This window comes from Melanotaenia boesemani, chromosome 12 (assembly GCF_017639745.1).
Source record: "Melanotaenia boesemani isolate fMelBoe1 chromosome 12, fMelBoe1.pri, whole genome shotgun sequence".
NCBI lineage: Eukaryota > Metazoa > Chordata > Actinopteri > Atheriniformes > Melanotaeniidae > Melanotaenia > Melanotaenia boesemani.
Genome location: NC_055693.1, coordinates 4,342,908 through 4,355,707, shown reverse-complemented (window position 1 = coordinate 4,355,707; position 12,800 = coordinate 4,342,908). Strand labels below are relative to the sequence as shown.

At 39.9% G+C, this 12,800-nt stretch overlaps 1 protein-coding gene across 3 annotated transcripts in view; it reads left to right on the top strand.

The window, feature by feature from the left end:
* Nucleotides 1-6,439: 6,439 nt before the first annotated feature.
* akap11 (A kinase (PRKA) anchor protein 11) overlaps nucleotides 6,440-12,800 on the top strand; it is a 28,689-nt gene continuing 22,328 nt past the window's right edge. For 2 of the 3 annotated variants that reach the window (XM_042001228.1, XM_042001227.1), the window contains exons 1-2: nucleotides 6,441-6,755; nucleotides 11,509-11,617. In XM_042001228.1, coding sequence (XP_041857162.1) covers nucleotides 11,555-11,617 — 63 coding nt within the window. In that variant the 5' untranslated portion in view covers nucleotides 6,441-6,755; nucleotides 11,509-11,554. Of the gene's footprint in view, nucleotides 6,756-11,508; nucleotides 11,618-12,800 lie in introns of all 3 variants that reach the window. The other variant, XM_042001229.1, reaches the window with a different exon arrangement.

Here is a 12,800-nt window from a genome sequence, read left to right as displayed (position 1 = left end):
GTGGTGGTTAAAAACTTCTTTTTCAGAACGTCCCTGAAAAAGATTGAGGCAGCTGATGTTGCTAGCAAACCCTGATCCAACCCCATACATCACAGAACCCTGATCCAACCCCATACATCACAGAACCCTGATCCAACCCCATACTTCACAGAACCCTGATCCAACCCCATACATCACAGAACCCTGATCCAGCCCTATACCATCACAGAACCCTGATCCAACCCCATACTTCACAGAACCCTGATCCAACCCCATACTTCACAGAACCCTGATCCAGCCCCAAACATCACAGAACCCTGATCCAACCCCATACTTCACAGAACCCTGATCCAACCCCATACATCACAGAACCCTGATCCAACCCCATACTTCACAGAACCCTGATCCAACCCCATACTTCACAGAACCCTGATCCAACCCCAAACATCACAGAACCCAGATCCAGTCCCATACTTCACAGAACCCTGATCCAACCCCATACCTCACAGAACCCTGATCCAACCCCATACATCACAGAACCCTGATCCAGCCCTATACCATCACAGAACCCTGATCCAACCCCATACTTCACAGAACCCTGATCCAACCCCATACTTCACAGAACCCTGATCCAGCCCCAAACATCACAGAACCCTGATCCAACCCCATACTTCACAGAACCCTGATCCAGCCCCATACTTCACAGAACCCTGATCCAACCCCATACTTCACAGAACCCTGATCCAGCCCCAAACATCACAGAACCCTGATCCAGCCCTATACCATCACAGAACCCTGATCCAACCCCATACTTCACAGAACCCTGATCCAACCCCATACTTCACAGAACCCTGATCCAGCCCCAAACATCACAGAACCCTGATCCAACCCCATACTTCACAGAACCCTGATCCAGCCCCAAACATCACAGAACCCTGATCCAACCCCATACCACACAGAACCCTGATCCAGCCCCAAACATCACAGAACCCTGATCCAACCCCATACCTCACAGAACCCTGATCCAGCCCCAAACATCACAGAACCCTGATCCAACCCCATACCATCTCAGAACCCTGATCCATCCCTATACCATCTCAGAACCCTGATCCATCCCTATACCATCTCAGAACCCTGATCCAACCCCATACTTCACAGAACCCTGATCCAACCCCAAACATCACAGAACCCTGATCCATCCCTATACCATCTCAGAACCCTGATCCATCCCTATACCATCTCAGAACCCTGATCCATCCCTATACCATCTCAGAACCAGACTTCTAGACTTGTTACTTACAACAGTCTGGATGCTCCTTTTTGCTCTTTGCTCCATTTCTTCCAGCAAAGATGTGGAATACTAATTCATCTGACCACAATCCAGGATTCCACTGTGTGATGGTCCATCCCAGGGACACATGCAGATCCCTTCTAATTTCTTTAAGGAATATTGTTGGCAATATTTGCTCCTCAAAGACTCAACTGCTCATGGAGGCTGCTTTTGTACCAAATGATGAGTAAAATCATTTCTTTGTAATAACATTATTATAATATTACTATTAGATCTAAATTTTCTCTTTTTAAACTTTTCTGGGATTTTTTTTAAATACAAAAATAGATTAACAAATTAAATGAAGTTTACATTACAAAACATAAAATATCTTGGGTTTGCACTGTCTGTAAGTAAGTAGTAATTTCTGTTATATCCATTTTTGTTATTCGTTTAATATTTTTCTAACTTATTCTGATTTGGGGTTGTACATAAGGAATAAGTTGTACATAATCATGTGTTTTTCCCAAATTTTCCAGAGGAGGGCGATGTAACACATCTTGCTTTGTAAAGTGCTGCTTTGAAGAGCTTCATGTTCTAGTTGCTTATGCCGACAATCAGTTCAGTTTATTTTTAAGCAGCTTATTAACTCTAAAAATGATCCAATCAAAGATCAGTTTTATACCTCATGTTTGCACATGTGCTATTGTTCACCCTGCAGCCAAAGATCGGTGTTACAACTAATCAGTTATGGTAAAGATCAGAAATTCTGTCCCTCTCTACTGCACCTCTGCCTTACAGAGGTTCAGTTATTCTGACACTCCTCGTTCACTATGAGATAGAATGACAGGTTTAAAGGCTTTTTGTCTGCGTTTGTGTCCAATGTCTGCCAGACTAGAGAGTGCTTAATCTTTCCATGGAAAATGGATATTGCCCCCTTTTCTCCCTTGCAAAATTTCCAGTGGTCTGTAAATAATGCTGCAAACTGCCTGGTTTCCAACAACCAACTAAAACCCATGCAAGGATCAAGACAGATTAACATGTCATCTTTGACATGGTTTTTCAGATGGGAGAAAAGTGAGTTTCATTTGTTTACATTATGTTTACAATGGCACAGTTTTAATTCTTAAGGATATATATGTAGCTATAAACAATATTTGTATATTTATTGCCTAAGGTTAAATGATATGATGTGTATTGTGTTTTCACATTTGGAATATAATGTTACAGTGGTCACCTGTATTACTATCTGGATGATTTTGGTAAAGTAGTTGATCATTTTTATGACTACTGTAAGTGACTGTTTTCTGTGCCTTTTTATGGTTAGAATGCATGGTTAACTATTTATTACGATTTGGAGTCACTGAGATGCGTATTTTTGTATTCTGAATAAAATAAATGGTTCAGCTTTTGTTGTACATTTTAAGGAGCCTTAAAACAGGCTACCGATTCATATCTCTCTTCTTCAATAAAACCAGATACATACATGGTGTCTTGTTCGGTTCTTATTTTGATTTCGCCTCTAGGAAAATAACTAAAGGGCACACATAACAAAAAAATAACAGACAACACTGTTATTTTGCTTGGGTCATTTGATGCGTTCTGATTTGCAGGATTCAACTGTATCACAAAACCAGCTCAGAGCAGAAATTAACCAGCCTCCGTCTCTTTACTTCGTGCTGTATTCACTAAACCTCAAAAAGTCAGAACTGTTTCACTTCTTTGCTTTATTACCAGCAAGCTCTAATCTTGTAAATTTAATTAAGAAAGTACTGATAGAGCTAATTATAGAAATGGAGAAGCAGAATTAAGACGGTACCAGCAGCCAGGTGCTGCTGATCCTGATCAATACGCTTTAGTAATTGTTCATTATCAGTGTGAGCACCTCTATAAAAGTAGAAGTTTCTGCAGTTTACTGCTCTGCAGCTTTCGGATGTGTGTGTGTGTCTCATAATGCCAAGGAGGACCAACATCAGCAGCTGTTATAAGGTCATTTCCAAACTATCAATCTAAAGAGAAAGAATATTCACAAGGTGGAAAACATTCAAGACGGCTAACAATCTTCCCAGGAGTGGACGCCCCCGCAGGTTTAGTCCCAAATCAGACCGTTAAATGCTCTGAGAAACTAAAAACCCAGGAGTAGCATCTCAGACGCTTCAGGCCTTAGTTAGCATGTTAACTGTTTAAAGTTCGTGACAGTGCAATTAGAAAGAGCTTGAAGTAGTGTGGCTTGCTTGGAAGGGCTGCAGGAGAAAACCTCTCAAAAAAAAAATAAAAAATAAAAAAAAAAAAAACTTGGCAGCACAGATTAGGTCTGACGGGGACTGAACCCTCAGATTGGTGGACATCCACTCTTCCACCTGAGCCACAACTGTCCTTGCTGATTAGTGAGATCATGGTAAACCAGGTATTTGTTTTAGCTTTGCCTTCACTCTGCTCTCCAACTTATCCTGAACTTTCAGGTCAGCTCATGTGATGCAGCACTCCCTCACCCTGGAGGTTTTGTGGCTCATTGCCCTGCTGAAAAATTAATCATGGTCCCACCAAACTCGAAATTGATGGGATGATGTATCGTTGCAGGATGAAGTGAAGCCATGATTCTTAATCTTTAACAAACAGCTCTTCCTCCATCAGCGACAGCATCTATTCAGGGTCTCTGGGTCCTCTCAGTAGGAGTGTCTTTGCAGCAGATGTCCAAACTCACATGATGTTCTTTAACAGTTGATACTGATCATCAGGTTCTAATGAATAGCAAGTGTGGCAAACCAAAAGCTGTAGAATTTCCCCTGTGTGACATTTATAGTTTTCTTTGGACACCCACTTCCCTTAGCATTTCTCTTCACATCCTCTTTTCTGGTAAAATATCTCTCAATTTTTTTCTAGTTATGATGCACAACCACCCATTCATTCTAGTTCCCTATGTTAAATATTCCCTGATCAACATCTTGTGAAACTCATAGAGTTTTTGTCCTGTCCATTCCCTCATACCTCATTTTTGTCTTCAGCACTTATCAGGAATGAGTCATCTAAACTTTTTTTTCAAATATCCAGGAAGCTAAAACCTACTAGGAATCTATCCAAACTTTAAACATTGTGGCTTGTTGGTTTTATCTGTTTAAAGACAGATAAAATTAATAAGCCCATTTGAGAAAAGCTGAGAATTTTTCTAAGAACAATGATCTAAACAATTTAGTTAACTGTTGTAAATTTTTTCAATTAATTTGAATCTTAATTGAACAGAAACATGTCCAGAGAAATGAACTTCATTTTTTTAAATGACAAACATCACTGTATATAGAAAATATAAAAATCTAGAATTTGGAGCAACATTTTTTTTAAAAGTCAAAAAAGACAGATATGTTTACAGAACACACGGTAAAAGCTTTCTGGAATATTCTCTAAATCAGCAGATTAGTTGGTGGGAGGTGAGGGTGTCACGATTAGGTAGAAAAGAAGCATCCATCAAATTCTAAGTCTTCCCAAAGAAACATAGGTCAGGGCTAGCCATCAAACTCCATCAGATATTCATCAATAAGTTTAACAAATGTCTTTCAATGACAGATTGTAAACAACTTTGGTCTTTTGACATCTACAGAGCAGAATGTTGGGAAAAGATTCAGCAAGTGGAGAAATCTCAGTGTGCAAGGGCAGCATGATTAATACATACACATGGACTCAGGAGGACCTTAGAAAGCTATTTTTGTTCAACACGGTCCACCACTGGATTCAGAATCAGAACCTGAAACTGGATTACACCAGGAAGAAGACATCAAGTCTGTATAGAAGACAGAAAAACTACAAAGTAGCTCAAATAAGCGCTGGTTCCAACCAAGGTCTGCAGAATAGCATTTCTGAACACACAACACATCCTGTCTTGAAGCAGATGGGCTACAGCGGCAGAAGACCACACCGGGTGCCTCCTGTCAGCTAAGAACAGGAAACTGAGGCTACAATTCACACACACTCACCAACACTGGACAATAGAAGATGGAGAAACGTTGCTGGTCTGATGAGTCTCCATTTCAGCTCCACATACAGATGCTAGGCTGAGAATGTGGTGGAAACATCATGAAAACATGGATCCATCCTGTCTTGGATCAGCGCTTCAAGCTGCTAGTGGTGTGATGGTGTGGGGAATGTTGTCTTGGCCCACTTTGGGCCCCTTAGTACCAACGTGGCCTGGTTTAACCAGCACCGCCTACCTGAGTATTGTTGCTGACCATGTCCATCCCTTTATGACCACAGTGGAGCATCTTCTGATGGCTACTTCCAGCAGGATAATGCACCATGTCACAAAGCTCAGATCATCTCCACCTGCTTTCTAGAACATGACAATGAGTTCACTGGACTCCAACGGCCTCCACAGCCACCAGATCTCAATCCAGTAGAGCAGCTTTGGGATGTGGTGGAACAAGAGATTCTCATCATGGGTGCAGCCGACAAACCTGCAGCAACTGTGTGATGCTGTCATGTTAATATGGAGTAAAACCTCTGAGGAAGGTTTCCAACACCTTATTGAATCTATGACACCAAGGCAAAAGTGGGTCCATCAAGGTACTATCATGGTGGACTTGATAAAGTTGCCAGTGAGTGTATTTTTACTGAACTGGGAAATGGGATATGTCCATGCCAATAGGTCACATTCTTTAGAGCTACCATGAAACATTTGCAACTGAAAAACCACAAGAGATGACTGATATGACACAGATGCACAATCTTCCTCAGGGAGAATTCTGAGGTCTAAAACATCTAATTACCCTTATGTTTATATTAACTCTGAGGTTTTGTAGCCCAATTTTATAGTACAAAATATGGGTACAATCTAATTAATTCTTTCTTTTCATTCAAGCTTATTAAAACCATATTAGCTAAAATTACACTACACAATATCCTTGTTAATCCAGTTACAACACACAACACTGAATGGAAATCAAGCTGTGTAAATATTCAAATGCAAAAAAGTGATTTGTGTTTCAACGATTTCATTTCTTTTTCTTTTGCCTTGTGTGAGTATTTATGGACATGAGTCTGTTTAATAAATTGAGTTGATTGAACTGAAGAAGAATAAAGAAAACAGATCTGTTGTAAAATCTGGCTATGTAGAGTCAGTTGGCCATTTGATCAGAGTTTGATTATTCTGCCTAGTTCGATTAGTGATGCCTGACTCTTGTTTTCATGGGAAGACTAAAAGATCTACGATAGGCCCTGAATGGGAAGCTCGGGATAGTTTTTGGAGTTGTTGAAATCGATCATACAGGAATGACTTTGTTCACCTTTATTTTAGTATCAGTTTTGCAACTATAAAACAGACGAATAATCATTTTATCTATTTACAAAAGCTCAATATTTTAAATATAATACGGACTGTTTTATCTAGTTTGACTTGCGGGTTTTTAAGTCACCAGTTTGCAGTTGCCCGAATGAATTCCAAACGGACGAATCGTTCTTACATTGCCCAACAAACACAGCGGTTCCCGTCGGGGCTGCTGGAGTCGGACACTGGAAGGTAAGGAGAAATTACTTTATAATATCTAACAACGATGTTTCGAATAAACTGCTTATGACAGAATATTACTTTTGTTTGGCTATTTAAATTTACTCCAATGTCACCGTTAGCTTGGCGGGTAGATGCTAACTAGCGATCATAGGGTGAAAACAGAGACTGATACGTCCGCGGCCTGATTCTGCTGTTAGCTAGGTGATTGACAGCTTGTCAACTAGCATAGAGCATCTACGTTGCTATGAACGGTTGTCATGTAATTACTCCGATGGTTTTAGTCTGCACATGTAAATGTACAAAGAATAGGACGATTAGCTAGCTAGCTAGCTAGTTAGCCGTCCGTGTGTTTTGATCGTTACTGCACAGACCCCGTATGGTCTTGAAACTTCAGCATCCACGGTAAGAGGCTCCTCTGTGGCCTGTTGTCTGCGGCCGCCCCCGTGATCAGTCTCTCCTCCAGACACCCAGCCTGGTTGATGTGCCTTTTGATGAAATGACAGACATCTGAAATAGTGCTGATATAACGTTTTTTTTTATATGTCTTAGAGTCGTGTGTTGGTTTTACAGTCACACCAAAGACAAGGTCCATGTTTGAGAGCTTGACTAACATTTTAAGCTATTGGTGTGTGTATACATATATAATAATTATAATAATAATAACACATTTTATTTGTGGGCGCCTTTCTTGTCACTCAAGGTCACCTTACACACACACACAAAATATGGTTTTAATATATATATGTGTGTGTGTGTATATATATATATATATATATACATACACAACCATAGCATTTCATAGTAGATATCACAGTAGAAAAGCCACTGCTCTTAGTTCATTTCAGGCAACTTTATTTATCCTTAAAAGACAATTCGGTTTCACACAATACCCAGTGCACAGCAGAGACAAGCAACCTACATCAATCAATTACAATTGCTTCTCAATGTCAGGAACAGACATTGACACAGGGAGGAGAAAGAGATGTGCAATTTGCAAAAATGAATTGCTGTTGACCTTGCGTTACTGGGTTTTAAAATTACCTCTAGAAAAATGAAGTATCCGCTTCAGTTATAAGTGTCACGTATCAGGACATATTTAAAATCATCTGATCCATACCAACCAGGTCTTAAAATTAGGTAAAACAACGTCAGATGAACATCAACATATTACTCATTACACTGTCATTATTTATTGAACAAAAATGACAGGAACAGTGTGCCCAAATACCAAAGACATTCTCAGATAACTATATAAACACTGAGTCTGTTTACATGCCCATCAAAATCAGATATCTGGGAGTAATCACACTGTAACTGTTTGATCTGACGTGTCTACATGCACTTCTGAAATACAATATTAAAAAATATTGCTGTCTACATTTACCTTTCTTAAATTATTGAATTTATTTCGGAGTACGTACGTGTGTGGTGATGTCACTTCCTATTCTTTTCAAATCATTTGGTGTTTGTTGGACATGGCAGAGTCCACAGTCTCAGCTTTAGCTTCTAATGTGAGAGCTGCTAAATACTTTACAGGTGAATGTAAAACAATTGAAAAAAATCAGAAGTTGGCATTATCTCGGCAAAAGAAGCTGATTTTGGGCGTATTGTTTCTCTTCAAAACAAGTCTCACTTGTTTAGTCTTTTATTGTACCATCTTGAACTTGAGATGAAGCTAAGTAAAGTATTTTTTATCTATAAAGCACCTTTCAAGTTTAAAATAATAAAGTGCTTCACAATAAAATACGAAACAACACTGGAAACACACACAAAAACACAAAAGCAAGTTTAAAATTATACATTTTTAGCTGCTTTTTAAACAAGATCACAAGGTCCACAGATCTCAGGCTGAGAGGAAGGGAGTTTTTGGGTGGGAGCTACTCCTGAAAAGGCTGTTTGGTTTTCAGCCGTGTTTGCTTCACAACCAGCAGATGAAATCATGTGATCCCAGGGACCTGCTGGGAATGTAAGGCTGCTAAATGTCCCTAATATAAACTGGTGCTTGATCATTTAGAGCTCTGTATGTGATAACCTGTTTTTTAAAATGCACTGTAATGAATAGGAAGCCAGTGCAGCTGGATTAGTATTGGGGTGACATGTGAATACTTGGAAGATTTTATTATTAGCTTTGCAGCATCCTACTGAAAAAACGTAAATACATTCCAGAGATTTTTCACTTAATGTGAAAAAAGAGTTACAATAGTTGAGATGGCAATTAAATTCTCTTGAGTTTCTCTCTTTGAGTCATGTCATCTGCAGAAATACTCTGATTATTCAGCAGTTGTGGGGTTGAGTACAGAGATCTGGTCAGTCAATTTGTAAGGTGGTGCAAAAAAAAAAATCCCCTTATCTTTAAGCAAAGACAAAAAAAGATGATTGTGGCTTTTAGGAGGAACAGGAGTAAACAAAACACTGTTTATGTCCTGGGAGTAGAGGTGGTGGAGAGTTTGGCTGGACAAGAGATTAGACTGGAAATACATCACAAGCTGCTACAGAGACAGAACAGATTCTTCAGAAAGCTGAAATTGTTCAGTACCTGCTCCAAGATGTGCATACCTTGTCTAAGTATGTTGTGGATTTCACAGTCATCTGTTGGAGGATCAGCTTCAAAGCTACAGACTCAAAACTGTTTAAGAAATTCTGGTCCTGTGCTGGTTTACAAATGTGGAGCTGATTGTTCAGATATGAACTCTGCACAAGCTGCTGAACATGTTGGGCAATTCTTTCCTCCATCTACACAACACAGTGAGGAAAGAACAGAGTGTGTTCAGTCAGACTTCTTGAAGCCTGCTTCAAAATAGAAATATAATTCTTTTAAAAAGACAACCCTGCTGCAGCCTTGTAATTTTCTTTTGGAGATTGATAAAATTTTTTCCCCATTTAATTTTAGATGTCATGTGTTGTTCATCTGAAGTTGTCCTTCCTTAGTTGTCCTCAATCTGGACTCATCAGACCACATGACCTTCCATTGCTCCAGGGTCCAATCTTTATGCTTCCTAGCAAATTGAAGCTTTTCTTTTTTTTATTTCATTGCAGTTTCAGTATCTTCTTAGATGTTTTCTTTGCTTGATGCCAATAACTTGACCCTTCTGAAAAAGGTACTCATCTTTTCCACGACCACATGATGTCTTCTGACATGGTTGTTTAAGAAATGAGAAGCTGTGCATTGCATCAGTTTGGGTTAAATATCTTGTTGCTAGCTGAAACATCATCATCCATGCAGTAATCATCCAATCTACAGTATTTGCTTAGTAAAATCCAGGTGAAGACTTTGGTGGTGGGATGGGCAGTATATTTAATAGAGCTTTATCTAGTCAGCGGTTGTACAATATTCATACAGTTTTAGCTGTTTTTATTAAAACCTGAACAACATTTTATTTAAAAAGAATTACCCACCACAGTAAGAATCTGTGAGTGTTCAAACACATTTGTATCTCCTAAATGTTCTGTACACCTGTTACTGTTATCGAGCCTCATTAGAGCTTTGTTTGTTGTTATGGTAAGCTATGAGGTTTTCTCATGTTCTCCAGACTTTGATTGTTTCCTTTAGTCTCTGTTTATCTCTCCTTCCGGCCACCCACACTGAAATTTTTAGCCCACACTTGCCCCCAGCCAGACAGGATTTTAGACTATACAGTTTCTGCCTCTGACAGGTTGTTGTTTTGTTTCCCTTCTCAGACGATCACCTCCACAATACTTTGGCTGGATCTGCTGAGCTTTGTTAGATTTTTCTAAATCAGCCCTTTGAAGACATCAGTAAATCTGAACTTATCTGCACTTAATTGCAGTTTTTCAAAGTTGGTGCTAAAACTAAATACACATCTCATTATGTGACCACATCAGGTGATGATGTAGGCCTTGTGCAGTTGGTTCTCACAAACTTAGAACTAAACATCAAACATCCCAGGCTTACAAAAAAAAAAAAAAAAAGGATGAAGAAGCTGATTTAATTTGACAAATAAGTCCCAGCTATGAAAGATGTCATTGTGCCTACTTCCCCTTGTGATTACATTGGGATGCTCTGCATAGATGAGGTTTGGCAGCAATGTCTGGATGTGTTGTTCTTGTACAATCCACCAAAGCACCCATGAGAAGCCAAGTCCTGGATCATCAGGGGAAACCAATGGCATGCACTCTGCCCTAGCACTTCTCAGGATGCAGGATGGGCTGATCAATAGGACCACCTGCCTGCTTCTAGACTAGGCCATCTGCTTTGGATCACACCTCAAAGAACAGGCTTGGATTTCTTGGGAAACTTTTCCTTCTTGTACACTGTAAATATTTTGCCTCCTCTATTTGGACTCTCATGCTGCTTACCAAGTCTGATTTGCCTGCTCAGAGCAAACACACACACACACACACACACACACACACACACGCACACACACACACACACACACACACACACACACACACACACACACACACACACACACACACACACACACACACACACACACTCCTATTCCCTCACCACACTGTTTGATCTTTGATGCAGGCTGGGCTGGGTTCAGAATATCAAAGCAACATGACCTACAATAGCTTATCCTCACCAGCAGGACAAGTCTATGCCGCCCTTAAAAGCATCATTCATGATGATTTCACACAGGTTTGAAGTAAATCTGTGTTACCTGTGTTGCATCCTTGGATATGTTGCAGTACTCAGTTAGAAACTGTTGTAACTTTATTTTAGCAGCCTAGCCTGACCTCATACTTTAAAACTCCTTTTCTCCGTTGTTTCCTGACTCTCTTCTATTTCCAGGTGAGCTTCCAGTCAGCCAACCAGCCAGGCTCAACTCTTCATTGCCATGGATGCCTGTGCCCGTATCAGAGGAGTACCTGTAAGGTCCAGGGCGTCAGTCCGGAAGGAGGTCAGTCCACTGGGACACATTTGCATTTTATTCTGTTTTGCATTGAGCTGCATCTTTACCTCTTTTTACACCCCCCATTCAAGGTGTGACTTTTGTACCCCCTTTTCTCTTTTGCTGTTTGTGAGATGAGTTGAAAGTGAGTCAGAGTTGATGAGCTGACAATGGAGGTATCCACAGAGCCAAAGAGGAAATTGTGATGTCCTCTGACTGTCCTCGGTTACGTCTATTGTGTGGCGAAAAGACAGCTTGCTCAATAATGGAGGAAGAATTGCGCAAAACGACTGCACTAACAGCAAGAAGTCAGGTTTTATCTTTATACAAACCTTCAAAAAGTAACTGGATTTCTTTTTTTTTTTTTTTTTTAAACCTGTCCTGTCCAGCGTCATCACAAGCAGAATGATAGTCTGGTTCCTGTATTGTGCCGAACAAATTTGCGTTGCCAAGGGGAGGCTTATGGGCACCTCTTGATAATCTGATTCATTTATTTATTTATTTACTTACTTTGAATCATGGAATCTATGTAATCTTGGATTTAAAGGAACTGGATTTCTACATTTCATAGACAACTAGAATCAAATTTCAGATATAGATTTTTTTTCAGTTTCTCAAAAAAGGGGGAAAAAAAGGAAAAAAAAAGAAAAAAGACTTTTTAGCATGTTCCATTGATAATCTATGTAGTAGCAATGTCTGCATTTAATGGAAAAGTTGTTTACAATTCCGTCTGCAAGCAGATAAGCAACATAAAAAGACATTCTGCTAATGCAGCTTTTACACAGGGTGACTTAACGGTTAATGTTTGCTCCATCTGTCCATGCATCCATCTGTGTCCACTTCATCCTATTCAGGGTCTTGGAGGGGGGCTGGAGACTGTCCCAGCTGCCAACAAGCAAGAGGCAGGGTACACAGCGGTTAGGTCGCCACTCTATTACAGAGACAAACGAGACAAATAACTGCGTGCTCACAAATGTTTGGACTCACCAGTTGACCAAACATGTATGATTTGGGACTGTGGGGAGAATCCAGTCATGCATTGGGAAAACATGCAAACTCCACCCAAAGAAACCAGCTGAGATTCAAATTAGGAACTTTTGTGCTGCAAGGTGTCTGTTTCCATTCCCTCCAATGTGCACTGAGTCTTCAGAATAAGCAAAACAGTCGCCATTCACTGTTTTTTATTCTTATT